Source organism: Dendrobates tinctorius, unplaced genomic scaffold, assembly GCF_039654945.1.
Source record: "Dendrobates tinctorius isolate UK_male_01 unplaced genomic scaffold, ASM3965494v1 ptg000241l, whole genome shotgun sequence".
Classification (NCBI taxonomy): domain Eukaryota; kingdom Metazoa; phylum Chordata; class Amphibia; order Anura; family Dendrobatidae; genus Dendrobates; species Dendrobates tinctorius.
Window position 1 is genome coordinate 1,878,041 of NW_027361908.1, and position 18,967 is coordinate 1,897,007.

The 18,967-nt window shown below is 47.9% G+C and overlaps 1 protein-coding gene across 2 annotated transcripts in view; it reads right to left on the reverse strand.

Moving 5' to 3' along the window:
- KDM3B (lysine demethylase 3B) overlaps positions 1 to 18,967 on the reverse strand; it is a 131,515-nt gene that overhangs the window by 72,314 nt on the left and 40,234 nt on the right. For both annotated transcript variants that reach the window (XM_073556900.1, XM_073556899.1), the window contains exon 8: positions 9,461 to 10,646. In XM_073556900.1, the coding sequence (XP_073413001.1) occupies positions 9,461 to 10,646 (1,186 nt within the window). The remainder of the gene's footprint in view (positions 1 to 9,460; positions 10,647 to 18,967) is intronic.

The window sequence follows — 18,967 nt, forward strand, 5'->3', positions numbered from 1 at the left end:
GATAACCCTGGACACTCTCGGCCGCCTCGGTTGGCTAGTCAACAAAGATAAGTCCGTTCTGACCCCCACCCAGCGTCTGACCTTTCTGGGCATGGAATTCGACACGAATCTAGCCCGTGTTTTTCTTGCAGGGGAAAAATTTGCGACTCTTTCCAAGGGCATCAGAACTCTCAAGAGGCCTACTCCCATTCCCATTCAGTCCTGCATGAGGGTCCTGGGGAAGATGGTGGCTTCCATGGAAGCAGTACCCTTTGCGCAGTTTCATCTTCGCCCCCTCCAGCTGTCTCTGCTTTCAGCCTGGGACAAGACCACGATGTCCTTGGACCGTCCTATTCTGCTCCCTCTCAGAGTGAGGCAATCTCTCACTTGGTGGCTATGGCCAGCGTCAGTTCTCCAAGGGAGGTCCTTCCTTCCGCCTCAGTGGCAAATCATCACCACCGATGCGAGCCTTCTGGGATGGGGAGCCGTGTTCCATCAGAAAGCGGCCCAAGGACGCTGGAATCCACAGGAGTCTCTTCTCCCAATCAATCTTCTGGAGATCAGAGCAATCTTCCTGGCCCTTCTTCACTGGCAGCCTCTCCTCTCCGGCAAGCCGGTCTGTATTCAGTCGGACAACGCCACGGCCGTGGCGTACATAAACCATCAGGGGGGCACGCGCAGCAAGCAAGTAATGTCAGAAGTGGCCAAGATATTCCGCTGGGCAGAACGTTACGTTCCGGCAATCTCCGCCGTTCATATTCCAGGGGTGGAAAATTGGGCAGCCGACTTTCTGAGTCGCCAGGGCCTAGCGTCCGGCGAATGGTCCCTACACCTCACAGTCTTCAATCAGATATGCCACCGTTGGGGCACCCCGGATGTCGACCTCATGGCATCTTGGATGAACCACAAGGTGCCGCAGTTCGTAGCCAGGTCCAGGGACCCTCTAGCCGTCGCATGCAACGCTCTGGTGACTCCATGGTCACAGTTTCAACTTCCTTATCTGTTCCCGCCTCTGGCCTTGATCCCACGAGTGGTCAAAAAGATAAAATCAGAAGGCGTACCAGTGATTCTAGTCGCTCCAGATTGGCCAAGACGGCCTTGGTACGCGGAACTGGTCAACATGCTCGCGGACGTCCCCTGGAGGCTTCCAGACCTTCTCTCGCAAGGCCCCCTTTACCACGAGAATTCTCAGTCTCTGAGTTTTACGGCATGGCCGTTGAGACCGCAATCCTGAAGGAATCAGGTCTGTCCAGTCAGGTTGTTCAAACTATGATCAGAGCCAGGAAACCAGCCTCTTCCCGCATTTACCATAGGTACTGGAAGGCTTTTTTCCGTTGGTGCGATGATAAAAAAGTCTTCCCAATGTCCCTTTCTATCCCATCTATCCTTGGGTTTCTTCAGTCTGGTTTAGAAGCGGGTCTGTCCCTCAATACGCTCAAGGGCCAGGTTTACGCTCTCTCTATCCTCTTCCAAAGAGAGCTAGCTTCTCTACCACAGGTCAAAACCTTTCTCCAAGGGGTCTCCCATGTGGCTCCTCCTCATCATTCGCCAATAGACCCGTGGGATCTCAACCTCGTTCTTAGCGCTCTCCAGAAGGCGCCGTTCGAGCCTCTCCAGGACATTCCTTTGTCCCTTCTCTCGTGGAAGGTCACCTTTTTGATCGCCATTACATCCATCAGAAGAGTTTCTCAATTGGCGGCCTTGTCATGTCGTTCCCCTTACCTGATTCAACATCAGGACAAAGCCGTCCTCAGGCCCGTTCCTTCTTTTCTTCCAAAGGTGGTTTCCTCTTTCCATATCAATGAGGATATCGTTCTTCCTTCTTTTTGTCCGGCTCCCTCTCATCCGCTTGAGAAGTCTCTCCACAAACTGGACGTAGTTAGAGCCCTGCGTGTATCTCGCCAGGACATCTTCCTGTCGTCTGTCCGATTCCTTGCTGGTCATCTCTGAAGGTCGCCAGAAGGGCCTTCCGGCTTCCAAATCCACGATCGCTCGCTGGATTCGTTCTACCATTCTGGAAGCGTATCGTCTTCAGGAAAAACGACCCCCTCCGGAAGTAAGAGCTCATTCCACCCAGGCTGTGGCGACTTCGTGGGCTGTTCGTCACCAGGCTTCGGCCATGCAAATCTGCAAGGCCGCAACCTGGTCGTCTTTGCACACCTTTACGAGGTTGTACAGGGTTCATACCCAGGCCTCGTCTGATGCTGTTGTTGGTAGGAAGGTTCTGCAGGCGGCGGTGGCTCACCGGCCGACCTAAGCCTTTCCGTTACTTTCGTTCCTTATTACTGTTCCCACCCTTGGGACTGCTTTGGAACGTCCCATGGTAATCTGGGTCCCCCAATAAGGCGATAAAGAAAGATGGATTTTTGGTTCTTACCGTAAAATCTCTTTCTTGGAGCCTTAATTGGGGGACACAGCACCCTCCCTGTTTAAGTTGTACCGTGTTGGGTCTTAGAGTCCCTTGTTGCATTGGTACATATGTTCATGGTTTTTGGTTGCTTCTCCTACTGCTTTTTCACCAACTGAGGTGCTTGGTGCCTGTCGGTGGGTGTATACTGCCGGGGAGGAGCTAATTTTTATTGTTTTGCATAGTGTCAGCCTCCTAGCAGCAGCAGCATACACCCATGGTAATCTGTGTCCCCCAATGAAGGCTCCAAGAAAGAGATTTTACGGTAAGAACCAAAAATCCATCTTTTCCTGAGGTGTATAACAAAGAAAAAAAAAATTAAAATGGCGCCTGCCGCACCTGTGATCAGATAGCTGCTATTGCACAGGCGGTGCCATCTTGCTAGAGAAAAACAAAGATTTTTGTGTACTCACTGTAAAATCCTTTTCTCCGAGCCACTCATTGGCGGACAAAGGACCATGGGGTGTTATGCTGCTGCCACTAGGAGGCTGCCACTAAGTAAACACAAAAAGATTAGCTCCTCCTCTGAAGTATACACCCACACACTGGCTCAAGCCGAACCAGTTCCATGACAAAGCAGTAGAAAATCAAGAACATTATATGAGAGTATAAAAACGTAAAACCAAAAAGAACATACTCAAGCCGTCAGGCCAACATGGTGGGTGCTGTATCCCCCAATGAGTGGCTTGGAGAAAAGGATTTTACGGTGAGTACACAAAAATCCCTGTTTCTCCGTCACCTCATTGGGGGACACAGGACCATGGGACGTCCTAAAGCAGTCCCTGGGTGGGGAATCGACAGAACAGACCAAACCCCACGGACCAGCTGCCTAGAGATGCGCTACCGCCGCCTGCAAGATCCGTCTTCCCAGGCCCGCATTTGCGGAAGCCTGAATGTGAATGTAGTGCTTCGAGAAGGTGTGCAGACTGGACCAAGTCGCAGCTTTGCAAACCCTGTTCCACCGACACCTGGTGCCGAATGGTCCAGGGGGCACCCACCGAACGAGTCGAGTGTGCCTTAATCCCCACTGGGATAGCTTGCCTCGGACACGGTAAGACTCTTGAATAGTCGAGCGTATCAACCTTGCTATTGTGGACTTTGAAGCGAGAAGTTCCTTCCCGTGACCCTCAGGAAGAACGAATAAAGAGTCTGTCTTATGGAAGGATGCCGTCCATGAGATGTACCTTCTGAGAGCCCTCACCAGATCTAGAGTGCGAAGAGCCCTCTCAAAACGGTGTATTGATGTTGGGCAAGCAGGACAATGTCCTCGTTAAGGTGAAAGGAAGAGACCACCTTGGGCAAGAAGGACGGGGACGGCCTGAGAACAACCTTGTCCTGGTGAAAAATTAGAAAAGGAGCTCGACAGAAATGAGCGGCTAGTTCCGATACCCGCCTGATTGATGTCATCGCGACAAGGTAGGCAACCTTCCATGAAAGGTGGGTGAGAGAGACGTCCTGCAGTGGCTTGAAGGGAGCCTTCTGTAGAACACCCAGGACCAAGTAAAGGTCCCAGGCATCTAACGGCCTCCTATAGGGGGGTACCACGTGGGAGACTCCCTGAATGAAGGCCTTTACCTACAACTTAGAAGCAATCCGGGGCTGGAACAAAACTGATAAATCAGAAATCTGGCCTTTTGAGGGAACTAAGTGCTAGGCCTGGGTCTAGACCAGTCTGAAGGAATTGCAAAATAGTCGTAATGGACAAGGCAAGGAGGAGAACGACCGCATTCCCTGCACCATGTGAAAAAAGCTTTTCAGGTGCAGTGATAAATGCTCCCCGATGCAGGTTTCCTAGTGCTAATCATAGTGATTAAAGTGATACATGAGAAATATACCAGAAATAATCCAGAAATCGGTCAGACGGTAAGACTAACCACTGCTTTCTTACTTTACTTGCTTTTTTTTATTTCCTGCTCTTTAACCATGCTCACATTTGCCATCACCATTTTGCTCCACTAATCTTCACTCTCCTTCGCTAACCTCAAACCCCCGCACCCTCCAACCAAATAACTATCTCCCCCTCTCTCTTACCCCCCACCAACCTCGCTTTATCTGCAGACATACTCCTTAACCTCAGACCTCTCCTACTAAAATACAATACAAGACGATCACTCTCCTTCACCCACCTGCTTCCCCTTTCTCTGCTGGTGACATATCCCCCAATCCTGGCCCTCCCTGCCTCATACATCCCACTAATTCTCACCCATATCTTTCTCACACTAAGATAAACTACCGCAATCCCTCACACTTAAAACCTGTGCCACTGACCCCCACCCTCCCGCACCCTCTTTCTGGAGCACTTTGGAATGCTCGCTCCGTCTGCAACAAGCTCCACGTGATCCACGACCTCTTTACCTCCCGCAACCTTTTCTTCCTGGCCCTCACTGAGACCTGGCTGACTCCCCCTGACACGGCCTCCCTGGCCGCACTGAGTTATGGCGGCCTCCACTTTACCCACACTCCTCACCCTGGCAACAGACAAGGTGGAGGAGTGGGTTTCCTCCTTTTTAAAAACTGCTCCTTCAACCCTATCCAACCCCCACCCTCCCTTATCCTCCCTTCTTTCGAGGTTCACTCTGTCCGTATTTACTCTCCCTCTCATCTCCAAATGGCTGTCATATACCGACCACCGGGCTCAGCCACTGCCTTCATCGACCAATTCTCCACCTGGTTCCTCCACTTTCTCTCTGCTGACATCCCCACCATCATCATGGGGGACTTCAACATCCCCATTGACACCCACCAGCCAGCAACCTCAAAACTCCTGTCACTTACCTCATCTTTTGGACTTACTCAGTGGTCCTACACAGCCACCCACACAGATGGACATATGTTAGACCTCATCTTCACCCGCCTCTGTTCCATATCTAATCTCACAACCTCTCCCTTCCCCCTATCTGACCACCATCTACTCACCTTCTCATTCTTGTCCTTCTCACCTGCCCCCCATGTCCAGCCACTAGCACATTCTCGCAGAAACCTCGCACACCTAGACATCCACAGACTTTCTACCTCTGTCCACCATATCTTCACTCCACAACACGGCCAGTGCCACCGCTTTCTACAACGCCACCCTTACATCAGCCATAGACTCAGTCGCTCCTTTCATGCATGGCACAGTGCGACAAACCAATAGGCAACCCTGGCACAACAACCTCACCAAAAAATTCGACAAGCATCCAGGGTCACGGAGCGGCGTTGGAAGAAAACACGCCTACCAAACAACTTCACTGCTTTCAAACAAGCTACACTTGCCTTTAAATTAGCCCTCACCTCTGCTAAACAGACCTATTTCACAAACCTTGTCTCTTCATTATCCCACTACCCAAAACAACTGTTCAAACAAGGCAAACCTTTACAGTTCCACCACCCCAATTACTCCACATACCAGACCTTCCCTAATAACCTCCCTCTCCAACATCACTGAAGGAGAGCTTACTCATCTCCTTTCCAAATCACGCATCACCACCTGTGCACTTGACCCCATCCCTTGCCACCTGCTCCCCAACCTAACATGATCATTCCAGCCCTAACCCATCTCTTCAACCTATCCCTAACTTATGGTACCTTCCCCTCTGCCTTCAAACATGCCACCATAACACCCATCCCCAAAAAATCAAACCTTGACCCAACTGCTATGCCCAGCTATCACCCCATATCACTGTTCCCGTTTGCTTCCAAACTCCTTGAACAGCATGTTGATTCTCAACTTTCCTCCCACCTCGCATCTAACTCCCTCCTTGACAACCTGCAATCTGGCTTCCACCCCCACCACTCCACTGAAACTTCCCTGACCAAAATTACTAATGACTTACTCACAGCCAAAGCTAACAGACAGTTTCCATCCTCCTCCTTCTTGACCTGTCCTCTGCCTTTGACACAGTTGACCACTGCCTACTGCTACAGGTTCTTTCTTCCCTTGGCATCAAAGACCTTGCCTTGTCCTGGATTTCCTCATACCTTTCTGACCGCACATTCAGCGTTTCCCACTCCCACACTACCTCCTCATCCCGCCCCCACTCTGTTGGAGTCCCCCAAGGCTCTGTCCTGGGGCCCCTACTTTTTTCCCTCTATACTCTTGGCCTAGCACAACTCAAAGTCCCATGGCTTCCAGTACCACCTGTATGCAGATGACACTCAGATCTACCTCTCTGGCCCAGAGGTCACCTCTCTGCTGTCCAGAATCCCAGAGTGTCTATCAGCCATATACTCCTTTTTCACCTCTTGCTTCCTAAAACTCAACGTAGACAAAACTGAACTCATTATCTTTTCTCCATCTCACGTATCTTCCCTACCCTATCTATTATGGTAAACAGCATCACGCTCTCTCCCGCTCCAGAAATCCGCTGCCTCGGAGTAACTCTCGACTCTGCCCTGTCCTTCAAACCACACGTCTAATCTCTTGCCACCTCCTGTTGCCTCCAACTCAAAAATATTTCCAGAATCAGTCCCTTCCTCAGTCCTCAATCTACTAAAACTCTTTTACATGCCCTCATCATCTCTCGCCTTGACTACTGCAACACTCTCCTCTGTGGCCTCCCTGCTAACTCTCTTGCACCACTCCAGTCTGTCCTCAATTCTGCTGCCCGACTAATCCACCTCTCTCCTCGCTACTCCCCTGTTTCCTCCCTCTGCAAATCCCTCCATTGGCTCCCATTTCCCCAAAGAATCCAGTCAGTGGGGGCTGCACACAGACGCCATAAGTGCCTCAGGACATCCAAGGGGTTAACGCCCCCAGGATGGGACAGGGCTGTTGTTCCGGCACATAAATGGGGATATAAGCCTGGATGCAGAGAGGGGTACATGGAGGCGACACTAGATGTTCCCATCTGTTGCCGGTGTGGAAAAAGCGGTGCCCTGAAAGGACCAGTCTCCCCTAAAAAAGCTCTCAGGCATACTGGTAACAAACAATGCAGGAGGGGATGCGTGGAGGCAACATCCCAAGTTCCCGCCTGTTGTAGGCTTGGGGTGAGCGGCGCCTTTAAGGGATCCGTCGCCCTCTGTAATCCTTTGAAAAATGTAAGAATAAAAATAAAGAGAAAAATAAAAAAACTAAAGATGTGGTCTGAAGATCAGAACATGTGCCTCCTACTGACACCAAGCTTGAACTGGTTCGGCTGGAGCCAGTGTGTGGGTGTACACTGCAGAGGAGGAGTTAATCTTTTTGTGTTTACTTAGTGTCCTTCTAGTGGCAGCAGCATACACCCCATGGTCCTGTGCTCCCCAATGAGGCGACGGAGAAAAGAACATTTCTTCCTCAAAGATCGTGCCACCCGCGCCAGCGCAGTAGCAGCTCTTGACAAACAAGCTCTCCATGCATGTGTTGTGACTGCCACATAGCCGCGACACATGCAGCTGTGGTGCCAAACCGCTGATGATCAGGAGCGCTTCAGGTATCCAGGATACCGAGCTAACTATTCGGGAAGCACTATAAGCTCTTATCCAAAGCTATTTGTTCATCCCTAATAGATAGGTAAGATAGAGATATCAATCTCAAACACCCCATTCTTTACTCCATAAAAAAAAGTTAAACAAACATATTTGGCCATGTCAAAGAAAAAAAAATGATGGTGCATGGAAGAGGGGCAGGAAAAAACAAACCAACAAAAAATGGAAAAATGCCCCTTCGCTCACAGTATACTATAAATGTACATCAGAGTGAAGAGGAGTGTGTACGGAGCGGGCTCAGGAGCTGTGCACGATCCATGCAAAGCAGATGCTGGCTGTTAGGCATCCTTCACATGCCCATGTTTCCAGTACTTGTCAACAGTTTTTTTTTACACGGATTCCATACGTACCCATTATAACCTATGGGGTTGCTCACATGTTCGTATCTTTACATGGACCATGTGTCCATGCAAACCACACGGAGATATGTCCTTTTTTTATTGGTAGCACAAATGTCAAGGCCAATGCAAGTCTTTGGGTTTGTGAAAAACATGTACAGTACACAGATGGCATCCTTGTTTAACATTGCAAAGTGTAGGAGGAGCTTTGTAATTTCTTTCTTTATCCCTACCGGAAAAACAGCTAAGACATCCTGATGGTAGAAACGAACACACTGATGACACACATTGATGGTAGAAACGGACACATCAAAGACACATATTGATGGTAGAAACGGACACACTGATGACACACATTGATGGTAGAATTGGACACACTTATGACACACATTGATGGTAGAAACGGTCTCACTGATGACACACATTGATGGTAGAAACGGACAAGCTGATGACACATATTGATGGTAGAAAGGACACACTTATGAGACATTGATGGTAGAAACAGACACACTGATGACACACATTGATGGTAGAATTGGACACACTGATGACACACATTGATGGTAGAAACGGTCACACTGATGACACACATTGACGGTAGAAAGGACACACTGACGACGCTGGTACAAGCTTTTTACATACATGTTTATACGGGTGTGTGAAGGAGGCATCTGCTTATAACAGCAGTGAATGTCAATAGCTGTGATTCTTACTATTTAACTATTTAAATGTCGCTATCAATTTTTGTGTTTTTCTTTACCTAAATATTTTTATCCATTATAAAATTACAAGGGGAACTTTATCATGTGATTGGTGGTCTGATACAGACCTAGGGGCAATTGTTAAGTCACCGACTTCCTTAACAACACCGTCCACTATCACATCACAGGTGAGGAGTGCAATGGGATAGGAGATGGTACCCCTAAGAGTTTAGATGCTGTGATCAATTGTGACTGATCTTGGGCGCTACAATAGTCAAGCCACCTCTACATATAAAATACATATGCTGCCTTTTGTGGGAACTCCATCTAGCAGACTAGGTACATGTATCTCATATGTTGGGAATTAAATATCGTATATCACAATTCAGAAATGTGATCCATGTGTAGCCACGTCTACATTCATTCGCCACCTTCATGCAGTGGTAGATAGGGGCCACCAATCTCCACAAAAGGTACAGATCGTAGAGTTGGGACCCACATCTATCGGACATTTTCGGCATACCCTGTGGCTATGCAATAATTTTCCAAGATACGAATACCGTTTTATTTTTCCCTTTCCCTCTTACCTTTCAGTGGAGCAGTAGTTCTTGGCCTTGCTTTTGGAACCTGTTTTCCTCTACCTTTTGCTAATAACAAGTCCACAATGTGCTCTCCATTAGGTCCAATCCTCCCAACAAGATGCTCTGGGATTCCCTTAAAGCCAGCCCTAGAGTTAAGCTGCTCTTCTGAATCACTCATATCACTCAAATCACTGTTAGCACTGGAATCAGAGTCTTGTTTAGACGTCCGACTTCGTTCATCCAATGTGAACCTATTAACAGAGTCAAAAGCAGCTTTACCATCATGAGAAAATTCTGATGAGGGGAGGACACCGGGTTGAAGTCTACTTGACAAAGCAGTGAATGTTCTTAACAATGGATTGTCCATTTGCCCAGATCCAATTGCAGGTTTATCTTCAGTAGGACTAGAAGCCAATGTTGGCATCTCAATTGGTTGACTTAAGCTATTTGCTGGGGAATTTGACCGTCCGTTTCCCAAAAATGTAGAACTTTGAAGAGTTTCAGTTATTGATGCACCTGAAGTTAAGGGTAACTGTTTAAGTGACTCTGTAGAAAAAAGGGGTTTCGTTTTCAGCAAAGAGCTGGGTTCATCAGCTCTGTGCGGGTCTTGCCAAATAGAGGATGAAGTATTTCCAGGTAATGAACTCTGGGCTGCAAAGCCAAATGGTGAAATATCCTTTTTATCGGAAAATGCCAAAAATGGGTTAGATGGTTCTTCTCGTGACAGTTTTGGAGGTTGCAGAAAAAGGTTTTCATGGGTTTCAGGTGGTCGAGGAGGTAAAACCTTTCCAGGAAATGCAGGGATGAGTTTCGGCATGGATTCAGAAAAGGGTGGTTTAGTGTTTGCTTTTGTTTCCTGTGGGGTGAGAGCCTTTGGCTTGAAAAGTGTAGATGAAAGTCCTTCCTTGCATGACATCCCAGGGTCCTTGCTTGAAGGCTCTTCTATAGAACTTTCTGAGATGGCAGTAAAGTAATTACTTGGTTGAACGTTTTGTGACATACACTGGAAAAACAGATTTTTAGACAGATCGGCTTCTTTTGCATCTTCCTGGATACTACCAGTTCCAAACTGGAAGCCAACAGGCTTGTTTCCTTGAACTGTGCCATTGGATTGGTTCCTGTCCTCTCCAAAGGTTGGTTGATGCCCAGGCATGCCAAAACCACTTTTGATAGGCAGGCTTTTTCTGAAATTCTGCAATACATCAAAAAGGCTCAAAAGAAGAAGGGCTAATGTACAAAAGTAGAAATTAGTAATGTCTTAGAGTGCTTTAGAGAACTTAAAGGCAAATTAGTATAGTTTGACTCCAGACTGTAAAAACATGGAATTACTATAATACAGTTGGGTCCAAATATATTTGGACAGAGACATTTTTCTAATTTTGGTTCTAGACATTACCACAATGAATTTTAAACAAAACAATTCAGATGCAGTTGAAGATCAGACTTTCAGCTTTCATTTCACATTAAAATTGGAAGTGAAATGAGTTTTAGCTCCTTAACATGTGACACCCTGTTTTGAAAGGGACCAAAAGTAATTGGACAATTGACTCCAAGGCTATTTCATGGACAGGTGTGGGCAATCCCTTCGTTATGTCATTCTCAATTAAGCAGATAAAAGGCCTGGAGTTGATTTGAGGTGTGGTGCTTGCATTTGGAAGGTTTTGCTGTGAAGGAAAGAAGCGGTCAAAGGAGCTCTCCATGCAGGTGAAACAAGCCATCCTTAAGCTGCAAAAACAGAAAAAACCCATCCGAGAAATTGCTACAACATTAGGAGTGGCAAAATCTACAGTTTGGTACATCCTGAGAAAGATAGAAAGAAAGCACTGGTGAACTCATCAATGCAAAAAGACCTGGGCGCCCACGGAAGACAACAGTGGTGGATGATCGCAGAATAGTCTCCATGGTGAAGAGAAACCCCTTCACAACAGCCAACCAAGTGAACAACACTCTCCAGGAGGTAGGCGCATCAATATCCAAATCTACCATAAAGAGAAGACTGCATGAAAGTAAATACAGAGGGTTCACTGCACGGTGCAAGCCACTCATAAGCATTAAGAATAAAAAGGCTAGACTGGACTTTGCTAAAAAACATCTAAAAAAGCCAGCACTGTTCTTGAAGAACATTCTTTGGACAGATGAAACCAAGATCAACCCCTACCAGAATGATGGAAAGAGAAAAGTATGGCAAAGGCGTGGTACAGCTCATGATCCAAAGCATACCACATCATCTGTAAAACACGGCGGAGGCAGTGTGATGGCTTGGGCATGCATGGCTGCCAGTGGCACTGGGTCACTAGTGTTTATTAATGATGCGACACAGGACAGAAGCAGCCAAATGAATTCTGAGGTATTCAGAGCCATACTGTGTGCTCAGATCCAGCCAAACTGATTGGTTGTTTCATACTACAGATGGACAATGACCCAAAACATATAGCCAAAGCAACCCAGGAGTTTATCAAAGCAAAGAAGTGGAATATTCTTGAATGGCCAAGTCAGTCACCTGATCTCAACCCAATTGAGCATGCATTTCACTTGTTAAAGATTAAACTTCAGACAAAAAGGCCCACAAACAGCAACTGAAAACCACCGCAGTGAAGGCCTAGCAGAGCTTCAAAAAGGAGGAAATACAGCGCCTGGTGATGTCCATGAGTTCAAGACTTCAGGCAGTCATTGCCAACAAAGGGTTTTCAACCAAGTACTAGAAATGAACATTTTATCTACAATTATTCAATCTGTCCGATTACTTTTGGTCCCTTTAAAAACAGGGTGGCACATGTTAAGGAGCTGAAACGCCTAAACCCTTCATCCAGTTTTAATGTGGATACCCTCAAATGAAAGCTGAAAGTCTGAACTTCAACTGCATCTGAATTGTTTTGTTTAAAATTAATTGTGGTAATGTCTAGAACCAAAATTAGAAAAATGTTGTTTCTGTCCAAATATATATGGACCTAACTGTAGATTAAATATAGCTTAAACTTGCTCTTTTCAGTTCTGTTTTAAAGAGAACCTGTCAGCAGGATTGTGCACAATAACCTAGTGTCCGGTCGGCGCCCTTACAATGATTAAAATGTTACCTTGGTTGATGAAATCTGTCTTGTGGTTGTTGTTTACTCATTATTTTCAGTTTTGAGTTAATGATTTGCTCGTGATCGGGGCGGCCGGTGGGGGGTTTTCATGTGGTGCTCTCATTAGGTATTTACAATGCAGACTGCTGACAGATCACTGAACTCTCACTGACCTGCCCCCTAGTTTACATAATAAATATCATCACATACTGAAGAAAAAAAAAAAATAAACCTTCTGCAGGCAGAGGCCAGCTGTGGTACCTGCGCTGCAGCATAATTGCATGTTTAATGTCCTAATAATAAATATGCTTAACGTTATTCAGATAGAAAAAAAAAAAAGAAAAATCAATTTTTTTAAATGGCGCCCACGCGGTTGCAGCCATCTGTGTATAGGTGATCCGATAGCTGCTACTGCGCATGCACCGGCAGCGCCGTCTTACTGGAGAAGAAAAATAAAAATTTCCTCCTCCAAGATGGCGCTGCTCGCACCTGCGCAGAAGCAGCTATAGGAGATAGCCAAGAGCTGCTACTGCACAAGCACGCCACCTTGGAGGAGGATTTATTTTTCTTCTCTATACACAGATCACTGTTACTGCGCAGCTATCTGAATAAAATCAACCACATTTATTATTGGGACATTACACATGCGATTATGATGCAGCTGGCCTCTGCCTGCAGAAGGGTTTGTTTTTTTTTTTTTTTACTTCAGTATGTATAGATATTCATTATGTAAACTAGGGGGAAGGTCACTGACAGTGACCTGTCAGTAGTCTGTATTATGAATAGAGATGAGCGAATTTGATCAGGTCCCTGCTTATTCGGCAAGTTATAGCGCTTCCTGAACAAACTATAGCGGGAACCCGGATACATGGAACGTGTCGGCTGATCAGCTGATCAGCGCCGCAGCTGCATCTGGTGCGGCTGTGTCACAGTCACAACACATGCATGGCGAGCCTGTTTGTTGATCAGCCGACGCGCTTCATATAATCCGGTTCTCGCTGTAGGGACCCAATCAAAGTCACTCATCTCTAATTATGAATACCTAAGAAAAGCACCACATGAAGACACCCCCCCCCTCCAACAGGCAGCCCCGGAGAGTAGGGCATATCATTAATTCAAAACTGAAAAGTATTAAGTTACGTACCGGTAACGGTATTTTTCGGAAGCCCATGACAGCACCACGAGAGAGGGGATCCGCCCTTTAGGAACAGGAAACCTACAGATACAAAAAGGGCGGCACCTCTCCCACGCATCAGTTGGTTTACAGAGCTTGAGAGGCTACCATGGTTAGTACACAATATATAATATATACAACCTATCTACCCTATATAGCAGAAATATATATATTTTTTTACACCATCTCCCACATACCGTAAATTGTGGACAATCTTCTAAAGGAGTGCACCCCTATATGTGAACAAGGGAGGGAACTAAGGGTGCTCTCATGGGCTTCCGAAAAATACCGTTACCGGTACGTAACTTAATACTTTATTCGGACTCCCATGACAGCACCACGAGAGAATTACAGAGATGTAAACTAATTTAGGGCGGGACTACAGCCTGCAGCACCCTTAGCCCGAAGGTGAGATCTGAAGAGGCACCCATATCTAATCGATAGTGGTTAAAAAAGGTGGAAGGAGATGACCAGGTGGCCGCCTTACATATCTGATCAATTGACACTCCAGATCTTTCTGCCCAAGATGATGCCATGGCACGAGTGGAATGCGTCCTCAGGTTCTGCGGAGCCGGACCTCCACCTGCTGTGTAGGCAAGAGAGATAGCCTCCCTAATCCACCTCGCTAATGTGCGTTTTGATACCCTACAACCTTTCCTGGGACCTTGGAAGGATAGGAATAATGCATTCTCCTTCTTCCAAGGATCCGTGGCTGCTAAATATTTAAGTAAGCATCTCCTAATATCTAATGCCTGAAGTTTTTGCTCCTTAGGGTTGGTCGGATTAGGGAGGAAGGAAGGCAGAACTATCTCTTGTGTCCTGTGAAATTGTGATGCTACCTTGGGAAGGTATGCTGGATCTGGCCTTAGGATTACTCTATCCTGTAAGAACTCTGTGTAAGGGGGCAATCTGGAAAGTGCCTGTATGTCGCTCACTCTACGTGCGGATGTTATCGCCACTAGAAAAGCTGCCTTAAGAGATATAATCTTTAATGAGGCCGAATCCAGAGGTTCAAATGGTTTTTCTGTCAAGGCCGTAAGGACTAAATTTAAGTCCCAAGGTACACATCTGTCTTTGTGTATGGGTCTCGATCTAGCCGCTGCTTTGATGAACCTTGCTACCCAATAGTTATTGGCAATATCACATGCAAACAAGGCCCCTAAGGCTGAAACTTGTACTTTTAATGTACTTGTGGAGAGACCCAATTCGAGACCCTTCTGGAGAAATTCCAGAATATGTTTCGTGGGAATTCCGTCTCTGGCGTCAAACTGAAAGGTGGACAGGAATCGCTTCCAGGTCCTAGCATAAATGTTAGTGGTAGTCAATTTCCTGCTTTTTAGGAGGGTATCAATTAACTTCTTGGAGAACCCTCTATCCTCTAACAGTGACCTTTCAAAGACCACTCCGTCAAATGGAGTCTCGCTACTTGTGGGTGGCTGACTGGCCCCTGGTAGAGGAGATCCGGAAGGTTCGGCAGCACCCAGGGATCGCATACAGACATGGTCCTCAACCATGCAAACCAGGTCCTCCTGGGCCAAAAGGGGGCAATTAATATGACTCTTGCCCGATCTTCCCTGATCTTCCTTACTACCAGAGGTAGAAGATTTAATGGCGGGAAGGCGTATGCCAGAGAAAAGTTCCATCTTATCAGGAGGGCGTCCACTGCTAGTGGATTTTCCCTGGGATTCAGAGAGCAGAACGATTTTTCTTTTCTGTTTTCTCTGGTGGCAAAGAGGTCTACCTCTGGCCGACCCCATATGCGGACAATCTGGTGGTAAATATCCCTGTTCAAAGCCCATTCTCCTTGCTTTAGAGCCTTGCGGCTTAGAAAGTCTGCCTTTACGTTGTGTCTTTCCCTCTGATGTGGAGCGCCGTCAAAGATAGAAAACTTCCCTCTGCTATTTGAAGGAGACGTTCTGTTGTCCGCATCAGGGCGTCGGAGCGGGTTCCACCTTGGTGGTTGATATATGCTACCGCTACCTGGTTGTCCGAGAGTATCCTCACGTGATGGCCCTGTAGGTACATAATGAGTTTTTTGACTGCCTGCTCTATCGCCAATAGCTCTCTTTGGTTGGATGAGATCTCCGTATCCGAATCCCACTGTCCCTGTACCACTATGTCCCCCATATGGGCCCCCCAACCGAAGGGACTAGCGCCTGTGGTTATAACACGGGTTATCTGCGTTATCCAGGGCACCCCTGAGGCTAGGTTCTCATCATCGAGCCACCATCTAAGCGATGTGACAGTCGAGGGGCTTAGCAACAGTTGACCTTGTAAGGAGTGTCTTAAGGCCCTGCTATTAAATAGGACATCCTTCTGAAGGGCTCTAGTATGGAATTGTGCCCACCTAACTGCTGGATGCATGAGGTTAGAGATCCCAACAGGGACATGGCCTGTCTGAGAGGGTCATAGAAGGATTATCAACCGCCCGAAGAACCTGCTGCTGTATCTTTTGCATTTTATCCAATGGCAACAGACACTGCTGAGTTTCTGAATTTAATAGTAAGCCTAGAAACTTTTGTATTTTTGAGGGCTGGAGTTGGGATTTCTCGTAATTTAATATCCATCCGAGGTTTTCTAACCTGGACTTAGCTCTTTCTATCTGGGATGTACAATGGCCCCCTGATTTTCCTACAATTAAAAAATCATCCAAATATGGAACAATCAGGATGTCCACCTCCCGTAAATGCGCCATCACTTCGGCCACTATCTTTGTAAATACCCGGGGCGCTGCTGAGAGACCAAAGGGAAGGGCTCTATATTGATAATGACGGACTGTGCCGTCTATTGAAACCGCCACCCTCAGGAACTGCTGGAAGTCTGCATGGATAGGTACATGATAGTACGCATCTTTCAAATCTATGACTGCCATAAAACACCCTTTAAACAATATTTTTATTGTCGTATTGATGGACTCCATCTTAAAAGTACGGTTCACCAAAAACTTATTAAGGAAACGTAAGTTAATGATCGTTCTAAATGTCTTATCAGGTTTTTGGATCAGGAATAAGGGAGAGTAGAACCCTCTTCCTCTCTCAGCTTCCGGAACCTCTATCAAGACGTTTTTCTGGCATAGGCTCAAGACCTCCGCTTCTAAAGCTGCTTGTTCAAGGGGTGAAGATCTTAAAGGAGTGGATTTAAAGGTATCCCGCGGGACCTGGGTAAACTCCAATCTAAGCCCGGTGGATATTACATTGCGCACCCAGTCACTATTTGTAATCTGTGACCATGCCGGAAGGAAGGATGATAGTCTACCTCCCACGGGAATTGCTAGTCATTGATTCTGTCTCTTTTGATCTCTAGACGAGCGTCTAAACATGTAGCCCGTACCTCTTCTCCTTCTATCTTCCCATCTGGGACGGTCTCTAGTAGGCGAAGAATTGGGCCTTCTCCCCAGACGGAATCTCCTTCTACCAAATGGGCATCGGTAGGATGTAGGCCAGAGATTTGGGAATTTTTTCTTGTCGTCCCCAGCCTTCTCAAGCAGTTCGTCCAGGATTGCGCCGAACAAATATTCCCCCTCACACGGAATAGTACAAAGCTTCGCCCTGGTCTGAATGTCTCCCTGCCAGCACTTTAGCCACAGGGCTCTACGAGCCGCATTAGAGAGACCTGCTGCTCTGGCTGCCATTCTTACTGCATCCGCCGAGGCATCTGCTAGGAAGGCTGCTCCCTCTTGGATTGTTGGTAGGGCCCCAAGAATTGTTTGTCTTGACGTACCCTGTTTTAATTGTGACTCCAACTGGTCCAACCAGACCATCATGGACCTGGCTGTGCATGTTGACGCCACTGCTGGTCTTAAGGAACCGGCTGCCATCTCCCAAGTATTCTTAAGGAAGGTGTCTGCCTTCCTGTCTAGGGGATCTTTAAGGGATCCCATGTCCTCAAAGGGCAGCGAGGATCTTTTCGATGCCTTTGCAATGGCCGCATCTAATTTGGGGGCCTTGTCCCAAGTATTTACTGCCGGATCATCGAAGGGATATCTGCGTTTGAGGGCTGGTGGTAGCGACCCTCTTTTATCCGTTTTTTTCCACTCTCTGTGGATTAGATCCTGGATCTTCTGATTTAACGGGAAGACTCTATGCTTCCTCTGCTCCAGCCCCCTGAACATGACATCCTGCATGGATAATTGGGGCTTAGGCTCCTCTACTTCCATTGTCCCTCTGACTGCTTTGACCAGCTTGTCTACCCGGTCAAGAGGCAGACAAAACCGCCCAGAGTCCTCTTCTTCTGAGGAGGACGAGGGAGATGAAGCCTGGGAGTCTCTACTTCTCCTCCATTCTGCCGAGGAATCGGACTCCACCGGGACCCCGCCCTTTATAGTTTCCGGCTGGGACAGTGACTTTAGGGTTTCCTTCATTTCTGCCCTAACAATGTCTCTCAAACTCGCTGCTACCGCGGGCGACTCTTCCGCCACTGTCTGCTGAATACAGGGGGGGCATAATCTTTTGGGGCATGAGTCCGGTAATGGGCATGCACAGAGTGCGCATTCCCTGTGTTTAGTTTTACCTGAAGCCTTCTTCCCCTAGAATAAAGCACAGAAGGGGGGCCCCGTCACTGAGTGAACTTTCACGAAGATCACTTACCAGTGCCACTATCAAGTACCGGAGGATGAGGGGGATTCTTCTCAGACGATGCTCCTGTCTGCTTAGAGGAGCTTTTATGGCTGGACTGGTCATTTCGTCCCGCACGTTCACTGTCACGTGACTCTTTCTTTTTCTGCTTGACCTGCCGAAGGTCATCCAGGGGCGGCAGAGATGTTTGTCGCTGCTGCCGTCGTTGCTGCTGCTGCTGCCGCCGCTGCTGCTCCTGCTCGCTCTCCATTACTGCTCGCAATAATGTGGCCAAGGCAAGGCACCCTGCCCGGGTCCTGCCTATATACCCCTCCTCCGGACAGCAGTATGCGTGCCGCGCCCCTCCCCCCCTAATAGGGCTCCCTTCCCCAGCTGGCGCCGCACCGGGCCGGAGAGCCGACGCTCATCGGCGTTTGCGATGGGCGCCGCCATCTTGTTTTTCTCGCGCATGCGCAGTGGCGCCGCCGACCCGGAAGCACCTCCTCCGGCCGCCCCCTGACGTCACCGCGACCCCGCCCGACCGGAAGTCACGCGGGACGCCCGGGAGCTTCGGGATACCGCGCTCCCCGGTCGCAGCATCCCCCGCAGCGCGCCGGCCACCGCACCAGCGCCGCCGGATCCGGGGGCCCCCGGGTGGAAACATACTCACCGGCGGCGGCCTTTATTCTGGAGTCGGACATCCTCCGGACGCCGCTCCCTG